We start from the raw sequence: 27,551 nt of genomic DNA, 5'->3' as shown, positions 1-27,551 counted from the left end.
TCAACACACATCAACCTAGACCCACAGACTGGAGTGAGGGGCTGGTCAGTTGGAGATGAAAGGGGACCTGCTTCCCAGGGAGCTCAAGGAGAACTGAAGCATCAGAAAATGTGTAGGAGCAGATGTCTTCCGATTCTTTTCCATTGAAGCAATTCTGTATTTTATGGGTTTGAGAGTCTTTGAAATGTTAAAGTTTATGCCTTAAAATGCACCAGAGACAAAGAAGACAGTCGCCAACCTGTCTGGAGAAAGATTGTGAGGGGCTCAAGATGCATAGAAAAGTTACAAGATGAAATCCATGGTTTGGGGCGCACCATTGCCCTCTATTGGATTAAATAAATCAAACCTTTAATGTGGGTGCATGTTTCATTATCTCTAGCTGAGTCTGCCAAGAAGTCAGGGCACCTTTGAATGGGAAATTAATCGATCCTTGTAAATGGGTCCTTCCGTCGGCTGCCCCTCTTCTGAGGAAATCAATTACAGTTGTAATTCTGATGGCAGGTCGTTCATCATGTTGCCAGTCTCTCAGCGAGCATTTGCTAGGTGCCACTAAGCACTGGCGAGGTAGCACAAGGCATGTAAGGAGAAATAACAGCAACTGCTGCTACTGTTCATCAGACGCCTACTGTGTGCCAGAGCCTTTATACACATTTACACACAAGACCCCCATGAAGTAAGGGTGGCTGCTACCGGGTTAGGATGGCAGGAGGAGAAGGGGATGACAGAGGATGACATGGTTGGATGGCATCACCGACTTGATGAACATGAGTTTGAGCAAGCTCTGGAAGTTGGTGAAAGACAGGGAAGCCAGGCGTGCTGCAGACTATGGGGTTTTAAAGAGTCAGACATGACTGAGAGACCGAACTGAACTGAATCAGGTTGAGGATGAAGAAGCAGGATGCTTGGGAAGTAAATGGCACGTCTGAGGTTCAAATACAAGTTCATCTACTCCTGAGACCCCAGGAAGTTTACAGACTACCAGGGGAGATAGGATATAGCTAAAAACATCTACATGGGACTTCCCTATCCAGTGGTTAAAACTCCTCTCTTCCACTGCAGGGGACACAGGTTTGATCCCTGGTCCTGAAACTAAGATCACACATGCCTCGGGGCATGGCCAAAAATATATAAATAATAAAATAAAAATAGCCTATTCCCAAACTCTCTAAAAAACAAAAAGAAAATTTTTAAAGACTATACGGAGTCTGTAAACCATGGCCAGTAGGTCAGATTTGACTCATGTATTTTTTCCACAAATGAGATGGTTTTCCCTTTTTTGAACAGTGGGGCAAAATTATAATAATAATATCTTTTGGCATGTAAAAATTATATGAAATTCGAGTTTCAGTGAGCATAAATAAAACTTGTTGTTTTTCAGTCGCTAAGACATGTCTGACTCTTTCCGACCCCATGGACGGCAGCACACCTGGAGTTTCCCTTAACCACCTCCTGGAGTTTGCTCAGACTCACATCCATTGAGTCGGTGATGGCATCCAGCTGTATTAGAACCCAGCTCCGCCTGCTGGTTTACTGTTCTCTCAGGCTGCCTGCCTGAAAAAGGACAGACGCCTGGTCGTGGCATAGTCTGTACAGCCCCCAGAGCTGAAAATCTCTTCTCTCTGGTCCTTTGCAAAAAAGGTCTGGAGGATTACTAGTCTATACTTGGGCTTCCCCAGTGGCTCAACAGGTAAAGAATCCACCTGCAATGCAGGAGATGAGAGTTTGATCCCTGGGTGGGGAAGATCCCCTAGAGGAGGGAATGTCAACCCACTCCAGTATTCTTGCCTGGGAAATCCCATGGACAGATGAGCCTGGTGGGCTACAGTCCATGGGGTTGCAAAGAGTTGGGCACAACTGAGCCCGCACACACACACACACACACACACGTCTATACTCCAAGGTAAAATGTTATATATCAGTATGTATAGGTTTTTACAAAGCATTTGGGGGTTAAGAAAAGGGGAAACTAATATTTATTTAACCCACTATGTGAGGTGGGAGAAGATACACAGGTGCGATCTATTTTAAGACTCAGTGCACGAAAAACCCAGCCTTTAAAACAGAGAAATTAAAAGGTAGCTATTTGCATAACAAATTTTCCCTTTCATTTTATAAAGGGATTCACCATGGGGTTCCTTTGTAGAATGAGTCTCCATAATGCACGCTAATATGATTCTATTTACAAATACTCTCTTCATAATAACTCTTCAAGAACAGATCTGTTGTATACAGCGAGGCTTAGAGAGCATCATTTTTTCCTGGCAGCATAAGGTTTCCCACATCTGAAAAGTCACTGACCTTGTCAATTTAGGCGGGGAGGTGGGGAAGTGCTGCCTTCCCACTGCCTCCAAGAAGGGCTTTGCCTGGCAGATTGAAAGGGTGAGGATTTCAGCATGTGTGCCTGGGACATCCCATGGACAGAGGAGCCTGGCAGGATACAGTCCATGGGGTCACAAACAGACACGACTGAGCACACACATAGGATTCCTTCTTTCCCCGGGTCCTGAGCCTGCATCTTCCTCCAGCTCTGTGCTGTTATGCAAATGCTGTTTTTCAGAGATACAGAAAACGGAAGCCTTGGCTGTTCATAGCCAAATTAGGAGGAGCTGAAATTGTTCAAGAAGTTGCTTCCCTGGTACCATTTTGATGGAAACTATGTATTTCTTCTGAACACATCCCCTGACTTTGGCTTTCAAATGCAGACTCTTTTAAAGAACCGTCTCCCAACTTTTGTTTTCATCCTCTGTGGTGACATATTTTAGAAGCAGATAAACATCCGTAGTATATAGCCTGACTGTTTTTCAGGGATTTTGGTGGTACAAGAAACTTAAATGGAAATACAAGGGCAGATAAAATCGTGCCGAGGGCATCCTGTTGGCATGCGGGGTGATCTATGTCTCGGGGCTGCTAATGGGCATTCCGTGCCATTTGTCAAGTGGGAGAGGGAGAGAGATGCAGAGGGCTGGTGAGGAAACAGAGCCAGCACCTGGGGCAGGAGCCCTGTGCAATTCAGAGGCGGGATTCCTGGACAAATGCTACCATCCCCAGGCCTGGGATGAATGGGGGGAAGCGGCTGACAGTGGCTTGGCACCTGAATGCCGTCACTTCTTATTTACACTCTATGGCAGGTAGCAGTGCAGCCGTTTCTAAGACTGATCACTGGAAGGGAAAGCACATTTAACCCGTCTGTGCGGCTCTCTGAAGAGGTGTCTGTCTTCATGTTCCCCTGAGGTCAGGAGCACTCTACTGCAAACAGCAGTGAGAAGGCTCCACCGTTCTTGAGTTCTTGAGGCTGCTGCCGTTTCTCTCTCTGCCCCACCCCCACCTTTTCTCTCATGGAGTTGTTGCTACCGTGCTCTATCTCCATCATTTATTACTTTTCTCTTGCAGATGCAGTATGCAGCAGTGGTAGGTACAGACTATCAAACAAAATGGATAAATACTGAATAAACTGTGTTAGCTCTGTTTTTTTTTTCCCCGGGTGGTAATTTTTAACTTTTCAAAATTAAAACTAATGGATAGCAAGGAATAGGATATCAATTTCCATGCATTTTTATGATCAAACAGAAGACCAACCCCTGGGGCTGGCACATTTACCATTCTCTGCTATTAGGGAAGCAGAGAACGGTAAATTGAAGGGAAGAGCTTGCAAAGCCCTGTGATTTGAACGAAAACGGAGCAATCCCCCACCCCTTCCAGCCGGGGCATCTCTACCACCAAGCAGCATCTGAACAGATTTCATTTCACAAATGGAAATGGGACACAAGCAAATTTTTTCAAAGTGATTTCATAAAGAGTGGGCTTGTTTAATTGGGTTTTCTGAGCCAGGATTAATATTGCAAGCTGGGGAGCTCTGCAGTGTGCCTCTGTTGTTGGCTTTGCCACACCACCTGCCTCCTGGGGGAAGGCAGAGAAAAGTGCCACCATTCAGAAGCAATTTTCCTTCTGCTTCCAATCTTCTCACTGAATGACTTAGAGCCAGCCTGGACCAAGCATCCAGGCCTGATCTGAGTTATATGTAAGGTAGGAAAGATCTTTCTAAGCTCAAGGTCATCTCTAGAGCATGCCTTAGGCTCTTTTTTTCATCTCTAATGTATGTGATTTTCTAATATGTCTAGCATTTGCCCTCCCCTTGTCTCCATTCTGCTTATTAAGGTAAATTTGCATAGAAATGGGATCTTGGTTTTCGGGACCATTCACCTGACACTTGATCTCCTGATGTGACCAGTGTCTGCTGCTGATACCATGAGGGTGACCCACAGGAACCCATCATCCTGCAAACCAGAGGCAAGGCCTTAATTAGGGAAAGCTTTGCATGTGAAAGTAATGGGGTGAATCCAATCAGCAAAAGCATTTAGCTTTCACCCAGGAGGAGGACAGAGTACTCCTTCCTGTTGAGTGGGTCATCCCGGGTCACAAAAATTTTAATTTGCCTTAGATGGACAGATCTTGAAGAAAGTGCATAAAAAGTATATAGATTTTGAGTCTGGAAATAAGTTTTGGCTGGTGATAAAGCTCAGGCAGTGAGCTATGACATTTTACTTTGGCTCCTGAGATATTTTTTGCTTAATATGTCTTTGGGCTTTGTAATGCTCATCCCTACAAATGGCCTTTGGAAGACCAAGCGAATGTGGAGAATCAGAGGCGGCGCCCCTTGCTATCACTGCTGGGCTTTAATCCCCTGATCTATGCAAGTCACCCCCTCCCACCCGCAACCACCTTCGTTATTTACCTAAATCTCCTCACTTGGGCAGAATTTCCCACTGAGAGGACACCTGTGGTCCCAGTTTACTGGTCATCGAAAGTCAGTTAGGTTTGAGGGTTTCTGAGACAAATTTTGCAAAACATTAGTGCCAAACAGCAGCGTTCAAGACGGTGTCCTGACGGTGAGCAGAGAACCAAAGAACTTGAGGGTCGTGGAGAATAAGCATCAAATTTCAAAGAGAAAACTTTATAGGAGGTGGGGAAAATCAGAAGAAAATTATTGCGGCTTTTGGTTAGACTGTGTTTGCTGAGGATAAATTCATTCTACAAAATTATTCAAACTCGGTTTTGTCTTGGATAACATCTGGTGTCTATTATTTAATTTCATCTTACATCCTTCTCCACTGAACATTATGATCACCCTTTTACAAACAAGTAAACTCTGGGAGGTTTTCTTGCGCAAGCTCACACAGCTGTCCATCAACAAAACCAGGACTTTGCTCTCTTTCTATTACACCCCACTGTCTCCTAAAAAACCCAACTATATTTCATTCGTAAGTTGACTTATTTATCTTTATACAGGTCTCACATATTATTAAGAGGGGCCAATATTTTCACTCAATTCAGAGGCATGAAAATGAAAATTTCCAAAACTGTGTTGGCTTCCATAATAATAATAATAAAAGTTGGAATCTGAGTCTCCCAGGTCTAAAATGAGAATGCTTTCTACTCTCAAACCATGTAGAAGACGGCTAAGTTCCCCACTGACCAAAGCTGTCTAATTCTCTTAAATGATTCAGATGTAAAAGAGAAAATGGCATCTGTCTAATTAACACCGGCTGGTTAAATATAGCTGCCGAGGGACAGTGTTTACAGAACAGTCCTTCCAGTCCCTCAGGCCCCAAGGTAGCGATGATAGCGAGTCTTCTGTCCTTATCAACCGGAAACAGAGATGCCCCAGAAATGATCACGGGCCAGGACAGCAAATGGGGATGAAAGGAGAAGGGGAAGGTGGTCACTGGCCTTCATTTCCTGCTCCTGGCATCTGGAGATTCAGAGAACGATGTCGGAAAACGGATCCTAGGGGCTCAGGCAGCTCTTTCTGAAAACAAAAACCCTTCCTGTGTGCCTGCACCTCCCTCTCCAGCCTGGAGACATTGGATCTTCCACTACCAACCGCTAGGACTGCCCTTCTGGCAGAAAACACAATGACCACTTTATTTCTCTTCCAGCTTCACGTAACAACATGGAAGCCATTGCCAAGTTCGATTTCATGGCCTCGGGAGAAGATGAACTGGGCTTCCACGCTGGCGATGTTCTGAAGGTAGGTGACATGGGGCCCAGGAGAGCCAGGGAGAGTTTAGGTTATTCTGGTCTAATCGCGAAGTTAATCTAACAGTTGAACTGCTTAAACTGTTTCTCAATAAACACAAACAGTTCTTTCAAAATCCAAAATTCACCTCAACCAAAAAGGTTTCTTCTGAGCACCCGTGCACTAACCACCAGGCAGGGTGAAGGAAATCTGATTGTATAAGCCACAATCCCTGTCCTAAGATGCTTGTGGTCTGGAGTGGGAAATACATCCATGTGCAGGGCTTCTCATAGATGTTTTATCTAAGTGCTCAGGAGCACAGGTATGGGACAAGTGATCCCACCTTGAAAGATGGGGTTGTAGGAAGGGGTGGCAACGTCAGTTGTCAGGGAAAGCAGTAAAGGTGAGTCAGGCTTTTGGTGAAAGTTCAGAGATGGTCAAGCTCAGGCAGAGTCTGGTCAGCATTACAAGGCTCAGCACGGCTGCAACTTACAGGAGGAAGGTGTGGGTGGGGATGCCTGGAAAGGCTGCTGGAGGAAACTCAGGTCAGTGAAGGCCACTCACACCTGGCCACTCTGGGGTTTCTCAAAGCTTGTCTTCCACCCGCACTTGACTTGTAGTGGCGGTTTGCTGAGCTGAAGAGGCCTTGGACTTCTTCCCACATTCCATGCACCACACTTACATGGACTCTGCATCTCAGAGTGCCAAATAGCACAAGCCCTTAAAGAAGTGACGGGAGAGTCTGTGGCACCCATGCCTCCCCGGCCTCTGAGCACCTCAGATAGCCTGATCCCCAATCCTCAGCAGTCCATGTGGCCACCGTTGTCTCTCCATTAAGATAAAAGCTTACTATGGAAATAACCTTGTCACACGTGAGCAGGGGAATCGGAAAGTGTCTACAGGGCACAAACCAGGTGGAATTTGAACAATCCCCTTCCTGCCCTCTTCCCAGGTGGTGCTAGTGGTAAAGAACCTGCTTGCCAATGTAGGAGACATAAGAGAGGCAGGTTCAATCCCTAGGTCAGGAAGATCCACTGGAGGAGGGATGGCAACCCACTCCAGTATTCTTGCCTGGAGAATCCCATGGACAGAGGAGCCTGGCGGGCTGCAGTCGATGGGGTCGCAAAGAGTCGGACACAACTAAAGCGACTTAGCGTCCGTGCATTCCCCACTCCGAGTGTTTATCTAACTGCCATCACTGTGCAAGATGTGGCTCCCAAGAGCACGCCTTCAATGCTGGAGCTTCTCAAGGTCAAAATACTGCTTGGGCTGCTGACCCAGGAAAAAGTGACCTTCACTTCTTCAGGACCTTACCAAGGTCACTGAGGGGTCTGGGACAAGGTGAGAAGTTCCTCCCTTCCCTGTTGGGTACTGTGACCATGCGGTTATCAACCACTCTGCAGTGTTCTCACCCAAAAGAGGCCCCTGGGAGGTGGGTGTGGGGGCAAGTCCCATCCTCACCTCCCATTTCAAACCAAACCATCTGGCTTAAGTTTTCTCTATTCTCCAGAAAAGGAAAAACAAAAAGCAAAAATCTTTCCTCAACTCTGCTTCAGCTTCTAATTTCTTTCCTCTCCTTCATGGCCACACTGGGAAAAATTCTCTGTGCTGGCTGTCTCCACTTCCTCACTTCCCATTCACTCCACTAGACCCTCTGGAATCTGACTGTTACCCCCAACACTTCGTTAAAGTCCACCAGTGACCTCCTGAGTGTAGAATGTAAGGACCCTGCTAAACACCTATAGGACTTGAAACTGCTAACTGTCCCTCCTTGCATCTGAAAGGAGCCCTGTCCCACCCCGAAACACTGTACTCCACTCTGAATATTTCCCTTTTATCCTGTCTCCCAAGCAACCCACATCTTCACTGGAGAGGAGCCTGGTACCAGTCAAAAGGAAACCGGATGATCCATAAATGATCCCCATATTGTCAATATCACCCATTCTGCCCTTGACTGTTCAGACTACTGCCACATGCCCTTGACTGACCTCATTCTCTCCTCTCTCTTCCTGCTTTATTTTAAAAACTAGACCCAGAGGGATCTTTCTAGAAGATAAATTGGATCATATTACTTCCTTCCTCAGAAGTGTTCAGTGGTTCCCCGTGACCAGTGGATGGAAATCTAAGCCATCTGAGCTCAACCTACCACCCAACCTCATCATGCTCAAGTGCAAGAACATGTATACACACACACACACACACACACATCTTTGTGTATGAAATGGCCCAAGTCACACTGCAATATGCACACTGTCCTTTTTCAGGCTCTCCCTGTACTCTGAATGTCCTTCTGCACACGTGCCTTTGACCACCTCTGCCAGGGAACCCTCATGAATCCTCCCCACCCCCCACTACCCCAGTAAACTCATTACGCCCTCTTCAGCTCCTCCATGGCATTTCACACACTCTGCTCAAGGCATTCACACCCTATTTACAAGCAGGCGAGCTCCGAGCTCCGCTCTCTGCACGGAAGCACCACCTCTGCTGCTCTCCCCCCATGCCATCCTGATTGTCTGGTCTCACAGTGGCTGCTTCACTCCCCAGAGCTCTGCGGGGGTGGGGGCTGGGCCTGCAGAAAGGTGAGGAAGAGTCAATGAACGAATGAATGAGTGGGTCATCCCACCGCTGGTCTGAGAGCAGAGTCTTGCTGGCTTCATCTTTGTGTCTTCCCAGCACCTGACACAAGTCACGGCCCCAGATGGGGGCTCAGTACATAGTTCTTGAGTTGTTAAACTGTGTTTCTGCACACTCATTTAGAATTCTATCAGAAAGCCAAACCCTTCCTTCCTTTCAAATCCTATCCATTGCAGCCATAAGGGATGGGGCTTGTTGGCTGAGTCTCATGGAAGGTCTGTATCATGGTGGTCAGTGGGCCCGCCTGTGGGTCTCTGCGTACAACTGTCTCCTCCAGATATGGGTAGCAAGCCCCAGGAGCCTAGAAATTGGTGTTCTGTTTCTTGGGGGTTTTTTAGAAATTGTATTCAAGGCCAGTTCTTGACTACCCCAGCAATGCACTCCTGAGTGCTCTTTCATGTTATGCCTTTAGTTCTAAAACACTAAACAGACTTTTTCATTAGAAGATACAAAAACTGTCTGATTTGCTCATCACCAGCTGCCTGCTGCAGTCTGTGAGGTCCCCAGGGTGTAGGCCCCAGCTTATTCATCTCTGTATTCCCAGCACCCAAGTGCAAACAGCAGTTGCTCACTAGATGCTGATCCCAGAATGGTAAACAAGATGGCAGACATGGAACTCTAGCCACATGACTGGATCCCACTTCTCCTGTGAGAGAAACATTCCAAAAGTCAGGAGTTGAATGTTTTGTGTGCATATCACGACCTCTCCACCTGCAGCCGCACACAGCACCCCGTTTACACTTCCCACTCGAATCTGCCAGTCGTTATTAAAAAATGTCTCTCGAGCCAGGCCATCTCTATGTGCTTCTGCAATTCATCTAACACGACCCCATTTCTTCCCCCTAAAACAGCGACCAAAGAGCCCCCAGAGTTAGTCCTACGTAATTAACTTCTTCAACACTTCTGATTTCTGCTATGCCTCTAAGAGCTATAATTTCATCCAATTTTGAAATTCTTCCAACCGTACATTTTGTCCTCTTCCCACGTCTAACTTATTCTCAGGCCACGTAACCCAGAAAATGATTCCGGCAGGCAACACTGTAAGAGTTAAGTTACAGCGAAGTTGAGGGTAAAACCTCACGGGTTTAGGCTGAACTCCTTGCACAGGTTTGCACGATGGGGACAAGAGATAGAGAAACGGAGGAGATGGAGAGATGAGAGGGACAGGAAGTACCAGCCCTGCCAACAACGGCGGGAGGAAACCACCACCACCACCCCCCAAAGACTCTTCTTTGCTGAAAATGAGACTTTTTTTAAACCCTTGCCTTTTATACATCATAAAAAGCCTATAAATTTGCCTCTTTGGGAACACGATGTCAGGCAGACCAGGTATCACGTGGTGAGGAAAATGGACGGCATTGTGGGATAATCTTTCGGTGGCTACAGGGTGTAAATGAGTATGAGCCACGATTACTAAAATTACAGCCAGTTTTGGGTCAGAGAGCTAAGTGCAAAATGTAGTTCCTACTGTGATGAGCCCATTTCCAAATGGTCTCTTTTACTTCATCCCTGCTCACCTTGGTATTTGACATTTGCTCCCCAACCCACATGTCTTCCCATGTGATGGGAGAAAGGAATTCCAGAGCCTTGAAATTTGGGGGAGATGGCACAGAGTAAAATGCCCTTGTGTTTTTTATGTGATGACGATGCCCTGGTGCCGAGTTTCCTAGTTCTTCTTTTGACCTAGATTTCCTGCTCCCCTACCCCCGCCACCCTCCTCGGCACACACATACCTGCACGTCCTTAGCGATACCAACAGTCACATTTGATGTTAGAAACTACAAAGTTTCCTTTTCTCAGCAATTCTAGAACTCAAATATGGGACACACTTTTATTTCTTCAGAACAAATGATCACATTCAAAACATACACATAGAACACTTTAAAGAACTTATCAACCCTCCATGTCCTTCAGACCTGGAGTTCTCCTTCATAAGAATATCACGTTGGACAGAATTATATTTAAAAACACAGCCTGTACTCTCTGGAGGACGTCCAGGGATGAGGGAGCATATGGTCCTCGCATCAGCTCCGTGAAGGGGCTGCCAGTTATTATTGCCCCCATTTTGCAGATGATAATTGACTCGCCTGAGGTCAGACATCTAGGGAACCAAGGACCCAAGGACCAAGGGCTTCTCCTTCCAAACTCAGGAGTGATATTAGAACTACTTCTCAATTACATTGCTCTCTTTAATTCTCTTCCCGTCTCTGGGAGGCAGAAACCAGAGGCTTCAAGTCCACTCACTTTTTTGGATGACTCTGAAATCCAGCTCCAGCCCTCACCTCACTGCTGAACCCAGACACACATCTCCAGTGCTCCCTGAGCTTTCCTTCTCTGAGGGTCCCAGGGGCAACTCGATTCACCCGCAGGCGATCTGAGGTCCATGCGCTTTCCCTCAGACCTGTTCCTCCTCCTGTCTTTTCTATTTTGGTAAAAGCGTCACCACCCACTCAGTCTCCCAAGCCAGAAATCCAGAGCCGTCCCAGAATCCCCTTCTCCCTCAGCTCCTCGAACAGTCACGAAATCCTGCCCGTTTGTGCTTCCTGATTCCTCTGAAATCTGTCCTCACTTCCACCTAGCCCAGATCTCCTTCGTCTATGCCTGGATGGCTACGCTCCTCTTCCTACACTCTCTCCCCTGACTTCACCCCCGCAGTCCATCTTCAAGTTGTGATACCCCACGCTTTTCTTAACACTGATTCTCACTGTGCTGTTTCCCTGATGAAAATCCTTTGATGGCTCCCCATACATTTCAAGATAGAAATCCAGACTTTTGAACGTGGGCTACAAGGCCCTGTAACCCTGGTTTCCCCTCTCTCTACTCCTGGGGTCACAATCTAAACTTCCGCCAGATTGAGGAGTTCTGTCCCAAGAACGCACCTCACTTCCTCACGCCCCGGAAGTAGTTCTTTTGTCATCAGACTTTGCCTAGTAACTCACCTGGGCAACCCAGGTGGTCCCTGCTCCGAGTAAGCTTTCCTATCCATCTTCTTCTTTCCTCTTTATCATTTCTCTTCCATCAGTTAAGACGTTTTCAGCTATGAGAAACAAACTTAAAATGGCCTCACATCAGTTCAGTTCAGTCTCTCAGTCATGTCCGACTCTTTGCGACCCCATGAATCGCAGCAAGCCAGGCCTCCCTGTCCATCACCAACTCCCGGAATTCACTGAGACTCATGCCCATCGAGTCAGTGATGCCATCCAGCCATGTCATCCTCTGTCGTCCCTTTCTCCTCTTGCCCCCAATCCCTCCCAGCATCAGTCTTTTCCAATGAGTCAACTCTTCCCATGAGGTGGCCAAAGTACTGGAGTTTCTGCTTTAGCATCATTCCTTCCAAGGAAATGCCAGGGCTGATCTCCTTCAGAATGGACTGGATGGATCTCCTTGCAGTCCAAGGGACTCTCAAGAGTCTTCTCCAACACCACAGTTCAAAAGCATCAATTCTTCTGCGCTCAGCTTCCTTCACAGTCCAACTCTCACATCCATACATGACCACAGGAAAAACCATAGCCTTGACTAGACGGACCTTTGTTGGCAAAGTAATGTCTCTGCTTTTGAATATGCTATCTAGATTGGTCATAAAAACGATAACAAAGATTTATAATTTCTCATACAAAGTCCAGGCGTTGGAGGACTCCTAAGCAGCTAATTCAGTAGCTCCATGACATCATCAAGGTTCTTCCCATCTTTTTGTTCTGCCATCTTCATTTTGAATTATTGTTTGAGTCTGCGCTACATATTTTAGAAATATTCTCAGTAGGGGAGGGTGGAGAGGAAGTCAAGTATTTGTCTTTTGATGATAGGAGATTTTCTGAAATGACCAGAAGCCACATAGAACCAAGTCTGGAAGAGTTATATAAGTAATCAAGGCAGGTGATAACATTTGGGGTCATGGTCAAGGTAAGACCTTATAGTAATGAGAAAAAACTTCTGGTTTTGCCTATGATCACAGTCTAAAAACAAATTTAGAAGAGGTATTCCAGGTATCTTGAGTTATGTCCAAACTGTGCAAACATGGAATATGAACACAAAGAGTTACTGTTTTCAAAGCTAGCCCCCACTTGATGTTTAAGTTTTAATCTGCTAGTGTAAAAAAGAACAAATTAAAATTGTAAAAGGTTCTCGGTTACCTGGCAGAGAAACACCTGCCTAGATAAGGAGCTTAAAGTGCTAAGATCTGAGACACAAATCTTCAAAACAGGAGAAGAGGGGTTCGGAGAAGCCCCTGAGCACTGAGTCTGGGAGGCCACACCAGGGTAGAGTCACATGAGGGGGTGGCCCAAGTGTACAAAAATAGCTTGGGGACAAGAGAAGCCAAACTCCAAAGATAAGCCTGCTGCTCCCCCTCCAGCAGTCCTGTGGTTTCTTTGGCGTGTGTGTGTGTGTGTGTGTGTATGTGTACGCACTTAGTTGATCAGTCGTGTTCGACTCTTTGTGACCCTGTGAACGGTAGCCTGCCAGGCTTCTCTGTCTGTGGGATTCTGCAGGCAAGAATACTGGAGTGGGTTGCTGTTTCCTCCTCCAGGGGATCTTCCCGACCCAGGGATCAAACTCTTGTCTCTTATGTCTCCTGCACTGGCAGACAGATTATTTACCACTATACCACCTGGGAAGCCTTCTTTGACTTATTTTCCTCTAACTTCAAAAGCCTTTGTTCTTTTGGATTGGGTGGAATTTGGATTGGGGTGCATAGGTTCTTTGCCCTGCAGCCCATTTCTCCTGCTTCTTGGTGTCCTCCCCTCAGTGACTTCATCCTTCCTTCTCCTCCCTATAGATCCTAAGTAACCAAGGGGAGTGGTTCAAGGCGGAGCTTGGGAGCCAAGAAGGATACGTGCCCAAGAATTTTATAGAAATCGAGTTTCCTGAGTAAGTATTTCCAGCCTGTGGAGATAGGCCTGCCCACACACACTCCCCTTACTTTTTCAGTAGCCACTAAAATTATCCGTGCACAGCCCAGACGCTGTCAAAAACGGTCCCCTCTGGAGAGGGAACCACGCAGCTGAAGGCCAGGGGTGGGAGGGAGATTTGCATTTCACGGCATTCTCTTTTGAATTTGATACCATGTGCAAGTATTGCCTATTTTAAATTTATAAACCAAAGGCATCTCTGATTGTAACCATGGCGTTTCCAAGAATTCCAGTGGGGGCGCTGTCGGCCACCCCACCTCCACAGCTGCTGCTTCAAGAGCTCTTCTCCCCTATCTCCCAACCTACCCTCCATCCCAGTTCCAGGATGACAGGACGAAGCTCTCGAAACCGTGAGCTTCCCGAAACCATGCTCGCACTCAGTGAGAGAGGTTGGGGAAATTCCCTCCATAAAGAGGAAACGAAAAGTTGAGATTGGGTCATGTGCGTCTCAAGAATTGACCACAAGGGTTAGATAGAAATCTAATCTTGTCTGAGAGTCAGGGTCTAGCCGAAGAGCAAAGGTTTGTTAGAAAACCAAAGCGGTGTTGGTGACTCTGCTGAGGTGCAAACGTACCACTCACAGAGAATCAGCACTGACCACTGAACCAACAGAATGACCACTGACCTCAGCCAGGGGACCCTTGAGGCTGCCCTGTCACCTTCTAGGTGAACAAGGAACACCTGCAGCTCCTCCACCCAGCCACACCGCCTGGCTTTCAGGACAGCGGAGGCCCCCAGAAAAGCCCGTCTGTGCCACCCATCCTGACTCACTGCCTCCACCCACATCCCGCAACTGCTCAGACACTGCCTTTCCTGCAGTTGTTTGGAAAGAACCGTCTGTGCTTTGAGCAGAAGTCCTCCCCTCTCTCCCACATCAGCTTTCCTGCCTCTCTGCTGGCTCATACCCTGCGGCAAACAAAGATCCTGCGATTTTCCCCGGCTTACCAAAAAAAAACAAAACATGAAACCAGACAACAAAACCCTTGATCCCAAATCCCCTTCCCACTACGACTCCACTTCTTCCAAAGAATCATTATATTCACCGTCTCTAATTCCTCTCCTCCTGTTCTCCCCGGAAGCCCCATGACTCCTTGGAAACCTTTTTATCAAGGTCCCAGTGAACTGCGGGTCCCAGTCGTCAACTGTCAGCGGCTTCAGGGACATTCTTCCTCCTGGATCTCCTCCCACCTCCCTGGCTTCTCCTTCCCCGTCTCCTTTGCTGTTTCCTCCTCCCCTCCCCCATCTCCTTTGGGGTTAGAACGCCACCCTCCCCACCACCACATTTTAAGTGACTGCCCCCTCCCCACCTCTGCTCTGTGTTCATTTTCCCCATAGCATCACATCAGCTGACTCCATATTTACTTCATTGTTTATGATATGTCTGCCCCACTAAAATGTGAGTTCCATGAGGGTTCTTGTCTGTTCTGCTCACCGCTACGTTCACTACATCCTCAGAAAAGGGCCCGGCACACAGTACATGTTTAATAAAAGCTGTTCAGTGAATGAATAGCTTTGGAACCGATGTGTAATATGAAACTCTGGCACTCATTTCACAAGTAGCATGTGGACATTTTTGTAAGTCTTGAAAGAAGTCACTTCTTTCAAGTGACTTCAACAAAACCCAGAAAGAGAACAAGGGTGTATTTTCTAAACAGTTCCCTCTCTGGTTGCTCCCTCTTTCAAGAGACTTCCTCTGAGGAAGGCTGCTGTGGAGGGGGGTCCCATTCTTTTCCCCTCCCCATTATATTGCTGTGTTGGCCACTCGTCAGTCCCGTAGGTTTGTATGGCACCTACTCCGGCAGGATCTCCAGGCAGATGACAGTCAGAAACCCTGTTTCTGGCCCCTCAGATCCTGACCAACCTTCCGCTGCAGTCCCAGGTCTGGAAAAAGGATAATCCTCCCACCACCTCTGTCGGTTCAGTTCCTAAGTTCCAAAGGGCACAAGGGAAGGGCTCACAGAGGCCTGTTGGATGCTCACCTTAAAGGGACACGCATGCTCGCCTTCCGGGGCCAGTGATTAGGTAGCCATGCTGCAGCAAAGGGACACCGCCCCCACCCCACCCTTGGCCACCGAGGAACTGCGAACACTTGCTCTGCTCCGGGAGGGTGAGAGAGGTTCCTGGCCTCCTGCCCTGCGGCTGGAGCCACTGTTTGTCTTGCCTGCGTGCAAGTGCTCAGCCTTTTTCACATTCACTGCACCGCCTGCAGCAACACTTCCAAAGGCTTCCACCCTGACTGCTAACCTGAAAGAGCAGTTTCTCCTCGGTTCCTTCTTTCCACAGCAAAGGTTATTTTCCAGCCGGGTTTCTTAGAGAGGGCCGGGAGCTGGCTGGGTAGACGCCTCTCTCTGGCTACCGCCAGCCTCGCTCACTTCCAAGCATGCATGGGGACTTCCCTGGGTGCCCCACAGCATCTGCCAGGCACAAGGCACAGCCACTCCTGCCCCACGCCACCCAGAGACCCTTGGTTGTGACCCTTCTTCCCAGCCACCAAGGTCTCAGCCTGAAGCCAGCACCCAAGGGCCCTGCCCATCCCAGCGTGAAGGGGTCCCTGTCCTCCCGGCACACCCTCCGCCCCTGCAGTCCCTTTCTGGAGATGTCCCTCTCACAGCCGCCGGCAGGTGGCCGCTGCTGCAGTGAGTCCCTCCCACACTCTCCTGTTTTGTGCAGTGGCACGTTTCCATGACTCAGGATTTCCAAGCAGGCAGGAGAGAGACTTCTCCTGGGGGGACAGGGCAGGAGGTACCTCAAGGGGACACTCACTTGCCTCGTCTGGAAACTGCTAGAGCGTTTGTTTGGTCTCAAAAGCGCCTGGCCCCTCTTGGGGTCTCTCTTCAACCCTTCTCCTTGTGGGTCATCTCTCCCCGACTTCCTTCCCTCCCTATTCCCAAACCCCATCAGTCTGGCATCTCACCAAGATCCTCTGTTTTTACCTCACCTGATAGGTGGTTTCACGAAGGCCTCTCACGACACCAGGCAGAGAGCTTGCTGATGGGCAAGGAGCTCGGTTGCTTCATCATCCGGGCCAGCCAGAGCTCCCCCGGGGACTTCTCCATATCCGTCAGGTACTGGCCAATCCTGACTCCGCCCTGACCTACTAAAGCACTAAAGCGACAAGGTGACCTCCTAAACATGACCTATCCCTCAGGAGCATGGTGGCAAGGGGCCCGGGCACAACGTATCAGTACATTCACCTGCCTCCCCTTCCAGCCCCGGTGCTTCTGGAAAGACAGGATTTTTATCAACCTCACCTCTGTGTGTTTCACAGCACCATGTAAACCCAACAGGTGCTGGGTGAGTGTCTGCAGAAGGGGAATGGGAAGGGAGAAGGAACAGAGAATTTCCAGAGGTCCACATCCATCTTGGAGTTGCAATCTTTTTTTTTTTTTTGATTAATTATTTTTGTCTGGGCTGGGTCTCCGTTGCTGCACTCGGGCTTTCTCTAGCTACAGTGAGCGGGGGCTACTCTTCTTTGCAATGCATTGCAGGGGCTTCTCTTGTGGAGCGCAAGCTTTAGGTGCATGGGCTCAGTAGCCGTGGCTCAAGGGCTTAGTTGCTCTGCAGCATGTGGAGTCTTCCCAGACAAGGGATCAAACTCATGTGCCCTATGTTAGCAGGTGGATTCTTATCTACTCTACCACCAGGGAAGTCCAGGGTTGCAATCTTAGCATTTTCTTTTACTACCAATGCATGTCTGAAGAAGGGCAGAGAAAAATCAAAACCCCCAGGCACCGCCATAGGACACATCCGTAGTCGTAGGTGGCTGCACAAAAAGAAAGCCTACCTCCACGCTCTGTAATGCTGTGAAACTGACGGGACAGAGCAGAGCCCAGGAGGCCTGGGGTGGGGGCACTCTGACAGCAAAGTCTCGCCAGTGTGCGGCACCCCACCCCTCGGGAGGAAATGACTCAGTTTAACATGACATAGCCCCACACACAGAAGCCCCAAGTCTGAACAGACGGCGTGTGGTCAGCGTGCTGGAGATGGCGAGTCACACATCAGACTTGGTGACCACATGTGAAAGTGCAAGAATGGCAATAGCAGCACAGGGAGCGGTGCGACAACCTGTGCGGTGAAACCTCACTGGCAAGTTACCTGACCGGAGGTGCTGTCTGGATTCTGCAATGTGATTTGAAAGGCATGCATCTTTAAGTTCCTAAATCTAATCTCGGGTAATAAACGGAGGCCACATCACTATTTAGAAAGAAAGTGCAGTACCTTAAGGATAAGTACTTTAAGGAATAAGTAGGAAGGACTTAAAAAAAATGGCTTAAGGGGACTTTGGTGGTCCAGGGGCTAAGGCTCCATGCCACCAAGGCAGAGGGCTCAGGTTCATTCCCTGGCCAGGGAACTAGAGCCCACGTACCACAACTAAAGATCTCATATGCTGCAACTAAGACCTGGTGCAACCGAGGAAATAAATTTAAAAATAATAATAATAATGGGTCAAGCATTTGTATGCATTTGTGTCCCCAGCAGGCTCAAGAATAGCTTGGTCTCTTAAGCATTGCCCTTGCAAGCTGACTCAAACTCTTAATTTCCCTTAACTAAAGCTTTCTTTTTTATAGCTTGGATGATGGTAAATTTTAGTTCAGGCCAGTATTAATGTATCACCAACTCTAAACTTGTTAGGTCTTAATTCATGAACTTTTTCTCTATTAATAAATCTTACAACTCAAACCTGTTTCTTCAGGGCCACAGTTAGAGCCAACACCAAGCAACTTGTTAGATTGAAAGGCATCTCTTGGTGCCCTTGGTTTGCATGTTGAGGCTGGCTTTTTCAGTGAGGAATTAGGGTTTATCATTCCTTGATTAAATTGAATTCTACAAAAAACGATCGGCTTTGATGTCTGCCATGATCTTCCCTGCCACTGAGGCTATGCAAGCTCTTGTGGGGGTGATTATTACGGTAATCAGTTTTACCTCTTCTGCAGAAATGTAGTCTAATATATTCCAAAGCAAAATCACTAATGTATTTATACATCTGCTTTCTGTCCTGGCACAGATAATTAAAAGCTAATTGTAATTATCTATCACTTAGGATTAGTTGAGGGTCTGAAACACTAGACTGAGACTTTGGAGCCCTGAGTTACACCCTTTTCTCTGCCCTTCTCAGACCTCAGGACAGTGGTCCAGCCCCTCTCCTTCCGTTGGCCAGATGACCAACCGCAGTCCTGACATGTACCCTGTCAGTACACGGGAGTGAAAGAGTTAATGTTCCTCATTCTCAGTTCTTTGACTAAGAGATGGTGGATGAATAATCGTGTCACAAGAATATTCCCTCCTCCTCACCCAGATGCGGGGAGTGATGACTGTGAGTCGAGCCGTGTGGTGCTGGAGTGAAGAAAGCGTATATGAGTGACCGAAGCCAGAAGGGGAAGGGCAAGCAATGATTGATTGCCAAGTGTCGGCTATGACCCCAAGGTAGTTAGGCAGAGGTCACTGCATAGGTTTGCCTGCTCTGAGCAGAGCCCTGAAAATAAGATGAGGAGGAAGATCAAAACGCCTGTCCACTCTGAACACAGACCTTAGAAAGAATTATCTTTACTCTCCAACAGTCTAAATTTTTTACCTTTCTGCTGGGTCATGCAATTGATATCAATAACATCAGTTTATTTTTAGACATAAATGTGTGTCCATTTGACCAAGAAAACTTGACATCCAAACAAGAATGACTTAGTGGTGAAAAATGTCTGGGGCTGTTAGTAAAGGCCCAGTCTCCTCTTTCAGTGAATAAAATCCAAATTCTCCACCCCTGGTACAAACATGCTCTCTCACTTCTGAGTTCAGCTGGTGTCAAAAGTGCTGATATAAAAGAAGTTAACATGAGAAAAAAAACTTAGCACATGTGCTTGATGTGACAGTCCCAGCTCACTAGACTGGAATTAGAGAACCAGGGTCCTTGCCTAACTCTGCCCTTAACAGTGACCTTGATCAAGCCCCTCCACCTCTGAGCCTCAGCACATTTTTTACCCCAACAACTCAAAATACTTTGTAACCTTATTTATGCAAAACAAGACCAACCAAGAGATCCCAGCTATGTAGAGAACAAAGTGTGACAGATTTCTCAGGGTAGTTTTTGAACTTAAAGGAGCTGGTTTGGACTATTTCTGTTAACTGGAAGACAAGAAGGGCTTGAAAAACTCCTCCCCTCTGAGTCTTGGCAGAGTTCTTAGCCTGGTAAGGTCTCAGGCATTGCCATGCTTCAAATAAACATTGTGAAAAAAGTCCTCAACCTTGTAGTCTTTAAAGCACTTGGAATATTTTTTCTTGTAAAAGGGCGATTCCAGTATCAGAAGAAAGATTGCTTTCTGCGCATGTAAAAAAGAACAAAAAAACCTCCTCTCAGGAGTTCCCTGGTGGTCCAGTGGTTAGGACTTGCTGCTTTCACTGCAGTGGACTCAGGTTCAATCGCTGCTAGAGGAACAAAGATCCTGCAAGCCTCGTGGCAAAAAAAAAAAAAAAAAATCCCCTCTAGCTCAGCTTGAGTCCTAAGCGGCCTCTCCCAGAAATTACCCCTAGAGTTTGACTAGGCCAGCCCACCTGCCCAGGGATGGGCCGGCCACCCACACCTCTGCTTCCTGCCCAAACAGAACTCCAGCATCCCTGGATGCAGTCGGGCCTGGAGGCAGAGACATGCTCACCACATGATACATAATTTGGATTTGTCTTGCTCTTTAGGCATGAGGACGACGTTCAGCACTTCAAAGTCATGAGAGACAACAAGGGTAATTACTTCCTGTGGACAGAGAAGTTTCCATCCCTCAACAAGCTGGTGGACTACTACAGAAAGAATTCCATCTCCAAACAGAAGCAGATCTTTCTGAGGGATAGGACCCGGGAGGAACAGGTATGCTGCTGGCCCCCATCACCCCCAATCCAGAGATTCTGGGCGGTTTGGGTCCCTATGTGAACCCCTAAAACCATGCATTTGATGGGCAGGTCCCTGCATATTCTGAAAAGCAGAGATCTCAGTTTAAATCCTAGCTTAACACTTTCTAGGTATGTGACTTTGAAAAGTTCTCTAATTCTCAGTTTGTTCATCCACAAAATTGGGATAATCGTGACAGCTACTTCATAGGATGGTTCTGAAGGTTAGAGAATGATATAGTCCATCCCTTACTTCATTCCTAATCACGCCCCAAGCACTCAGTATACATGGGCTCTTGTTATAGACACTGTTGTTTCATTATTCACAGACGTTACCGTATCACAGTTTTCAGCCTAGCTCAGGAGCTACCCAAGGATGAAGTAACTTGGGGGAAGCCATAGGGCTACACATGGGGATATTAGAACCTCGAGTCCAGGACTAATGCAGCAAGTAGAGCTTTGTGACAGGATTTGGGGGTGTGGAGGGTAGAAGCAGGGGGCACTGGAGGAGAAAACTGGAGGTGGAATTCTTGCTCTTGGAACAGTTTGGAACGTGAAGTATTGTCTTAATAGAAAATACTTCCAGGGACTTCCCTGGCAGTCAAGTGGTTAAGAATTCACCTTCCAGTGCAGGAGGTATGGGTTCTATCCCTGGGCAGGGAACTAAGATCTCACGTGCCTTGGGGCCAAAAAGTCAAAACATAAAAAGAAGCAATGTTGCAATAAATCCAACAAAGATGTTAAAAATGGTCCCGCATCAAAAAATCTTTTAAAAAATGCATCTCCAACGGACCTGGCTTTAAAAACTGATTTCATTGCTAACTATCCTGATTACCCAGTCAAGTGAAGAAAACTTTCTGAGCATCAGTTTTTCTCATCTGTAGAATGGAGAGAATATAATGCCTTCTTCATTGGACTGTGGTGAGGATAAGTGAGATATAATCATAGCACTCACCACAGACTCTGGTCCCCAGATGGCACTAAGGAAATGTTAATTTGATTCCAAAAGTAAATTCACACATACACGCAATCTATAAAATATATTTCAAAGGAAATATCATGGTTATAGGAGACGGGTATTATAGGAACGAGCACTGAGTGGAAGAGTTGAAATCCAACGGACAGGTTATCTGAAAAGGCATTGAGACTTTTCAAAGCAACATGTGCTTTGGAGAAGTAAAGAAAACCATCCCTTTCAAGTAACAGGTTGATTTTAAGCCTGAGAAGTTACAATCAAAGGAGAAAAGGGTGTTCCCAAATGTACACAAAAGTTCAGAAAGGAAAACAAAGGTTAATACGGACCTTGTGAATTCTTTCAACCAGGAAATGGACAGAGATACTCATTTACTAAGATGTGCACACAGAGATGAGAGAGGAAACATAAAACTGCACTAAACTGGATTTAATGAGTTCATTTTGCCAAGTGCTTAGAACAGTGCCTGGCATATGCTAAGCCCAGGGCTCTGTGTAATTGTTTGTTAAATAAAAATAACAAGAAAGTGTCTCTGAGTCATGAGGTTGTGGTAGCATTCAGGAGAAAGGTCTTGTTTTTTTCCCTACATGCCCAGCAGCAGGCCTGGTTTCCATGGTGCTGTGGGAGCGTTGCTGTTTGGGTCTTTATCACCGGGCTATAAATGACAGTTCAAAATCATGCAAAGTCAATAGCAGAGCTTATCTGGAGGATAGGATGTCCAGCGGTGTGGCAACATGCGATAAGGAGGGGTGGCATTGTGTCAGTAAAATGGAATATTTAAGCTTGATTACACAGAAAAACAAGCCCACGAGGAAGGGACGAGATGGGTACCAGGTGGAAAGTGAATGAACCAGAGACCCAAACTCCCAAAGCAGGAGAATCTGAGAATGCACAAGCCACTGTGAAAACGTGATGATCTGAACCATTGATTTTCTCTAAGCTGCTCCCACCCCCATCAGCTGTTTCTTGGAGCTGTCAGGAGCTAAGTCTGGGAACAGCTGCTGGAAGGGCTGGGTCGGGCCAGGAGAGGTGGGAGGAGGATGGATCTGTGTCATCTCTGTTCTCTCCCAGGGTCAGCGGGGCAACAGCCTGGACCGGCGGTCCCAGGGAGGCCATCCCCTGAGCGGGGCTGTGGGAGAAGAAATCCGGCCTTTGATGAACAGGAAGCCGTCGGATCACCCCCTGCTCCCTCCTTCGCAGTATCCCCCGGCCCCACTGCCGGCACAGCAGCGGTACCTGCCGCAGCATCATTTTAATCAGGTACCTGGGAAGGATAAAGTGGGCACAGGGAGTGGAGGAGGACCTGCTCTCCCCCCAGGCTTCAGCAGCCTTGTCCCCACTGCCACTCATTGTGTGAAAAACCCCACAGTGCCGGAAACAACTGAAACAAATAAATGTTGGGGGCCAGTTGTGGCCCCAGGACCGTCTGTCAGGGGAGGAATGTCCCGGTCCAACCCTGGTCCCATCTGGTCTCACTGAGCCCAGAGAAAAGATCCTGGGTCCTCAGAGGGCAGAAACATGGAAACTGCTTTTGGCAAAGATGTCTCTGTGAATTAAATGAGTCCCTGCTTAAACACATATACATACACATACACAAACACACATATACACACATGCACACATTCACACACATATATACATGCACATACACTCATACACATACATACACACATACATATACCTATACGTGTGCACACATCCACACACACACGCACACACATATATACATACAAACACACACATACACATGTACATACACACGTGTGTATACATGTAAACACATATACACATCCATACACACATACAAACACACATACACACACATATACACATACACCTACACTCAAACACACATACATACACACACACACACACACACTCACCCTGAGGACTCCGTGAACAATGATTTCATTTTTCCTATCAGCACAATTCCAAACCTTTTTGTGCCCCTTAACCCATCTGGCTGTAGAGATCTACAGGAAAAATGGATTAAGGCCAGAAATGGAGCCTTGCTTATTTATTTATGTATCCCCCGCCTTGTTCCAGATGGGATTTTAGGTGGCTCACTGAGATGGACAATGTAGCCAGATAATAACATCCCTAAATTCCTTAGCAGGGCACACAAAGTCCTTCGTGAGCTGCCCCGATCTGCCTCTCCAGCCTCCTCCCCTGCTCCCTCCCCATGCAAACATACATCCCTGCATCGTTGTACTTCCTGTAGTTATCAGAGCGGTTCACTGCATTTTCTCTCATGCTTTTGAGTCTTTTTATTTGCTGTCCCTTCTGCCTGAAATGCCGTTTCCTAGTCAATTCTACTCTTTAAACCAGAGTTCAAGCATCACCTGCTCTACGAAGCCTTCCTTGATCACCAGGCCAACTCAGACAGTTCTCTCTGCTCACTCATCACAGAAATGCATACGGTTCCCCCTCTGAACCGATGTTCTCTGAAGACAGGGGCCTTCTCTTTCCAGATACACATCCCCATGCTTAAGACAGTCCTAGACACATGGCAGGTGCCTGATAAATATTCCTTGGTTGAATGAGTGAAATCTGGCATCAGATTCACAACCTAAGGTCTGTTTCTCACCCTATACCCTCTCTCCCTTATCTGGGGTTTATTGTCCTCTGTAGTAAGTATTCTTGGAGCTCTGGCTGCGTCCGTGGCATCAGAGCAAGGTGCTGGGGGAGCCCATGAGGGATGCTTCCAGCGGTGTGGTGATGGCTGTCCGTCACGTCTGTTTCTAGGAACGCCGTGGAACCAGCCTGGACATAAACGATGGGCCCTGTGGCCTGGGCATGAGCACCGAAATGAATGCCGCCCTCATGCACCGGAGACACACTGACCCGGTGCAACTCCAAGTGGCCGGGGTATGTGAACGGCCCTCTCTGGGCTCAGTGGAGGAGACCGAGGGGCCAAGTAGAGAGACCGTTGGTCCTCCAGAAGAGGCCTCACACTGCATGGAGTTCACACAGAGGTGGAGGGAACCCAGCCAGTGATGGTGGGGCGAGAGTTCCCCGGCAGAGCTAATCCCAGCTGGCATCATCCAGCCTGCTGTTCTCAGTTTGGCTGTCGGGCCTTGCCCGGTTCTCATATTTCCTGGCTGCCATTCTAGCAGAGGGAGATCTGTTGCCTTTATCACTGATGAGGTTGTGCTGGCACCGAGGGCTGTTAGTCTGGGCACGCTGTGCTGTTTGTCACTTGAAGAAAATAAAGAAGACCAGCTATTGATGTAGGGAAGAGCAGCTCTCAAGGATACCCTCGGGGCCTTGGGGGATAGGCTCAGGGGTTGCTCAGGGCTAGGCACCCAGGTCTGCTTTCAGTGGCAGCAGGGTTTGAGACCTCTCTGGAGAGCCATCCATCAGCCTTCAGGGCAGGCTGCTCACGGAGAGCTTTGTCTGGACCACAGGGCCAGCAGATTCTCTTCCGTGTGTGTGCCGGTGACTCGGAGCCCAGCTTGGCCAGCCCGGGCTCAGCAGGGCCTCTCTCTATGTTTTCCCCCAACAGCGGGTGCGATGGGCCCGGGCGCTGTACGACTTCGAGGCCCTGGAGGACGACGAGTTGGGCTTCCGTTGCGGAGAGGTGGTTGAGGTCCTGGACAGCTCCAACCCCTCCTGGTGGACCGGCCGTCTGCACAACAAGCTGGGCCTCTTCCCTGCCAACTACGTGGCACCCATGATCCGATGAGGCCCTCTGGAGAGGATGGAGGCTTTTGTCTGAAGCTGCCTGCCTGCAAGGGACGGGGCAAAGAAGAAAAGCTTGGAACTACACACACATGCATGTATATATATATGCGTGTGTATATGTTCATATGCACACGCATATATATGCCCATGTGTCCACACATTTTTAAATAGTAATTTATTGGCAAGTTAGTTGCTTACTTAGTCGATGTGAAAGGAACTCAGGTGGAGATTTATATTCATAGTTATTTTTCTACTCCTCTCAGCCGGTGTGCGGAAAGAAGGCAGCGGGGGTGTTGGGAAGCGGGAGGCAGGGAAAAGAAATCGAAACGCTTCCTGTCCTCAAGTCAGCATGGCTCCCTCCTCATCTCAGAAATGCTTGCTGAGAGGAGCTAAGCAGGTCCGCATCTGGCGCTGGACGTGGAACAGCAGGGCGGGGCTGGGCTTGGCGGGGCTTGTTCTACTTTACCTGAACGTCCTGCTTCTCCCCCGCCCTAGGGTGGGTGTGCGGGCCCCTGACCTCCTCTCCTGCCAGGGTGGGCACTGCTGGGTGGAGGATGAAGGCATAGGTCTGAGCTGGGTGCGTGGAAGGGGTGCAAGGGGAGGGCTGGAGCAGCAGGGTGTCCCAGAGCCTGGGCAAGGCTGGCCCCCCTGGCCAATGCTCCCTCAAGCGAACATTCCTCAGCTAATCCTCTTGCCTGTGGCTGAGGTAAAGAAGTGGAGACACTGTGAGAGCCAAGCACTGTTGGGAAATGGTGGGGTTTCTTACAAATCCCTCACTGGCTTTCTTGGGTGTAACCTCCATTTCCCCCTGCAACCAAGAAAGCAGCGTCTTAGCCTCTGTAAGGCGCTTGGAGAAGACCCAGCTGAAGATGGCGGACTTTAGAACTACTGTTCCATGGTTCCCAGGGTGTCTCTTCAGGGCTCGGTTTCTTTCCCCTCTTGGTTTTCTGTATTTTGAAGAAGCTTTGCCCAGCGGCACAGAGAGACGCCCATCCCTCAAGAACGTTGTTTAGCGCCTCATGGACCGATTGGCCGTGACCCTGGGTGGCAGCGGGCTTTGAGAGAGCTTCCTGCTCCTCCGACTGTGGGCCCGCTGCTGGCACCTCCCGGGCCCACGAGCTGCACCTGGGAAGGAACCCCACTGCTGCTGTTTCTCCTTCACCTCAAAATAGACTCCTGTCTCCCAGGGCTCACCTGGGGGCGTGAAGCACAGAGCAGGCTGGCTGGGGGGCAGGGAGGGACGCTGGAGGAGGATGCCCAGGGTCTTAGCGGAGCCGGAACAAACCTGTCTGCCCCGGGCACTTAGGGGGCAGGTGTGTGTGTTGGTGGCGGGGGTCCTGAGACACATGAAGGAAAGGGCTGGGCGGAAGTGATGGTGAGGGAACACGGGGCGGGGAGGCGAGGGGGGACGGACCTTGGGCTCTGTCCTCCAGACCAGGCAGCCTCCACCCAAGGCGCTGAAGAAGCGTTTCTGACTCAGAAAGTCAACTGTCCGTGTTAACGCAGGCTGTGTCCTGGACTCTGAAATCTCTCATTCTCCTGTCGCCTTTAGAGAAAAGGGGGAAATGAAAAAACTCTGTGGTGGATCTTGGGAGGGAAGAGAAAAATAGCCCTGAGAGGCAGGGGGTGAGAGTGAGGAAGCCGGCCTTAGGAAATGAAAGTGTGGGGAGGGAGGAGGGAGTGGAGACATTTCAAAAGATCCCGGAGCAGCGTGAGAGGCTGGAGGGGTGGAGAAGGGACAAGAGGTTAAGTGGGAACAGGCGAGGAAGACACTGGAGTGATGGGTCAGGGGGCAGACAGGGCGCAGGCAGGAGGGACTCGAGGCTGGTGGGCAGGAGGGACTGGGCAGAGAAGACACGGCAGGACCAAAGACAAAAGAACAAAGGCCAAGGAGCCCTGATAAATGTTCCAGTGCTGAGCGATGTGAACAAGTTACAGTAAATAAAAGCCAAAAGTAGTGTTTGATTTTACAGTATTTACAAACCTCATGCTATAAGCGGTCTGCAGATTGGGTCCCTTTTGTCTCATGCTGTGGGAAGACCAGTCCCAGGGAAGATAGAGGAAAACAACTTGATTCTAGCCTGGGTTTTGTGCCTTGAAACACTGCTCAGGAGAGCGGTCATATTAATAAAACACAATGCCTTTGTTTTTCCGGGCTGGGTCTGGTGTCTGTGTCACATACCCCTTGGGCAGAGGGCAGGAGTCACTGACCTGGAGCGGCTGACCACACAGTATGGGCAAAGCTTTCAGAACCCCTGGATCTGGACCTTCTGTTCCACCAAAGCTTTTCTTTTTTTTTTAATTGAAGGATAACTGCTTTACAATATTGTGTTGGTTTCTACCAAACATCAACATGAATCAGCCATAGGGTTACCTATGTTCCCTCCCACTTGAACATCCCTCCCATCTCCCACCCCATCCCACTCCTCCAGGCCCCAGGTATGAGTTCCCTGAGTCACACAGCAAA

General features: G+C 48.3%; 1 protein-coding gene across 2 annotated transcripts in view; it reads left to right on the top strand.

Moving 5' to 3' along the window:
* Nucleotides 1–27,236, top strand: part of GRAP2 (GRB2 related adaptor protein 2) — a 69,551-nt gene extending 42,315 nt beyond the window's left edge. For both annotated transcript variants that reach the window (XM_006071282.4, XM_045165240.1), the window contains exons 2-8: nucleotides 5,937–6,028; nucleotides 13,425–13,516; nucleotides 16,503–16,622; nucleotides 20,239–20,407; nucleotides 22,472–22,660; nucleotides 24,146–24,268; nucleotides 24,906–27,236. In XM_006071282.4, coding sequence (XP_006071344.1) covers nucleotides 5,951–6,028; nucleotides 13,425–13,516; nucleotides 16,503–16,622; nucleotides 20,239–20,407; nucleotides 22,472–22,660; nucleotides 24,146–24,268; nucleotides 24,906–25,085 — 951 coding nt within the window. In that variant the 5' untranslated portion in view covers nucleotides 5,937–5,950 and the 3' untranslated portion in view covers nucleotides 25,086–27,236. The remainder of the gene's footprint in view (nucleotides 1–5,936; nucleotides 6,029–13,424; nucleotides 13,517–16,502; nucleotides 16,623–20,238; nucleotides 20,408–22,471; nucleotides 22,661–24,145; nucleotides 24,269–24,905) is intronic.
* Nucleotides 27,237–27,551: the final 315 nt, after the last annotated feature.

This window comes from Bubalus bubalis, chromosome 4, assembly GCF_019923935.1.
Source record: "Bubalus bubalis isolate 160015118507 breed Murrah chromosome 4, NDDB_SH_1, whole genome shotgun sequence".
NCBI lineage: Eukaryota > Metazoa > Chordata > Mammalia > Artiodactyla > Bovidae > Bubalus > Bubalus bubalis.
Note: the sequence above shows the minus strand (reverse complement) of the source record. Positions and strands in the feature narration are given on the sequence as shown.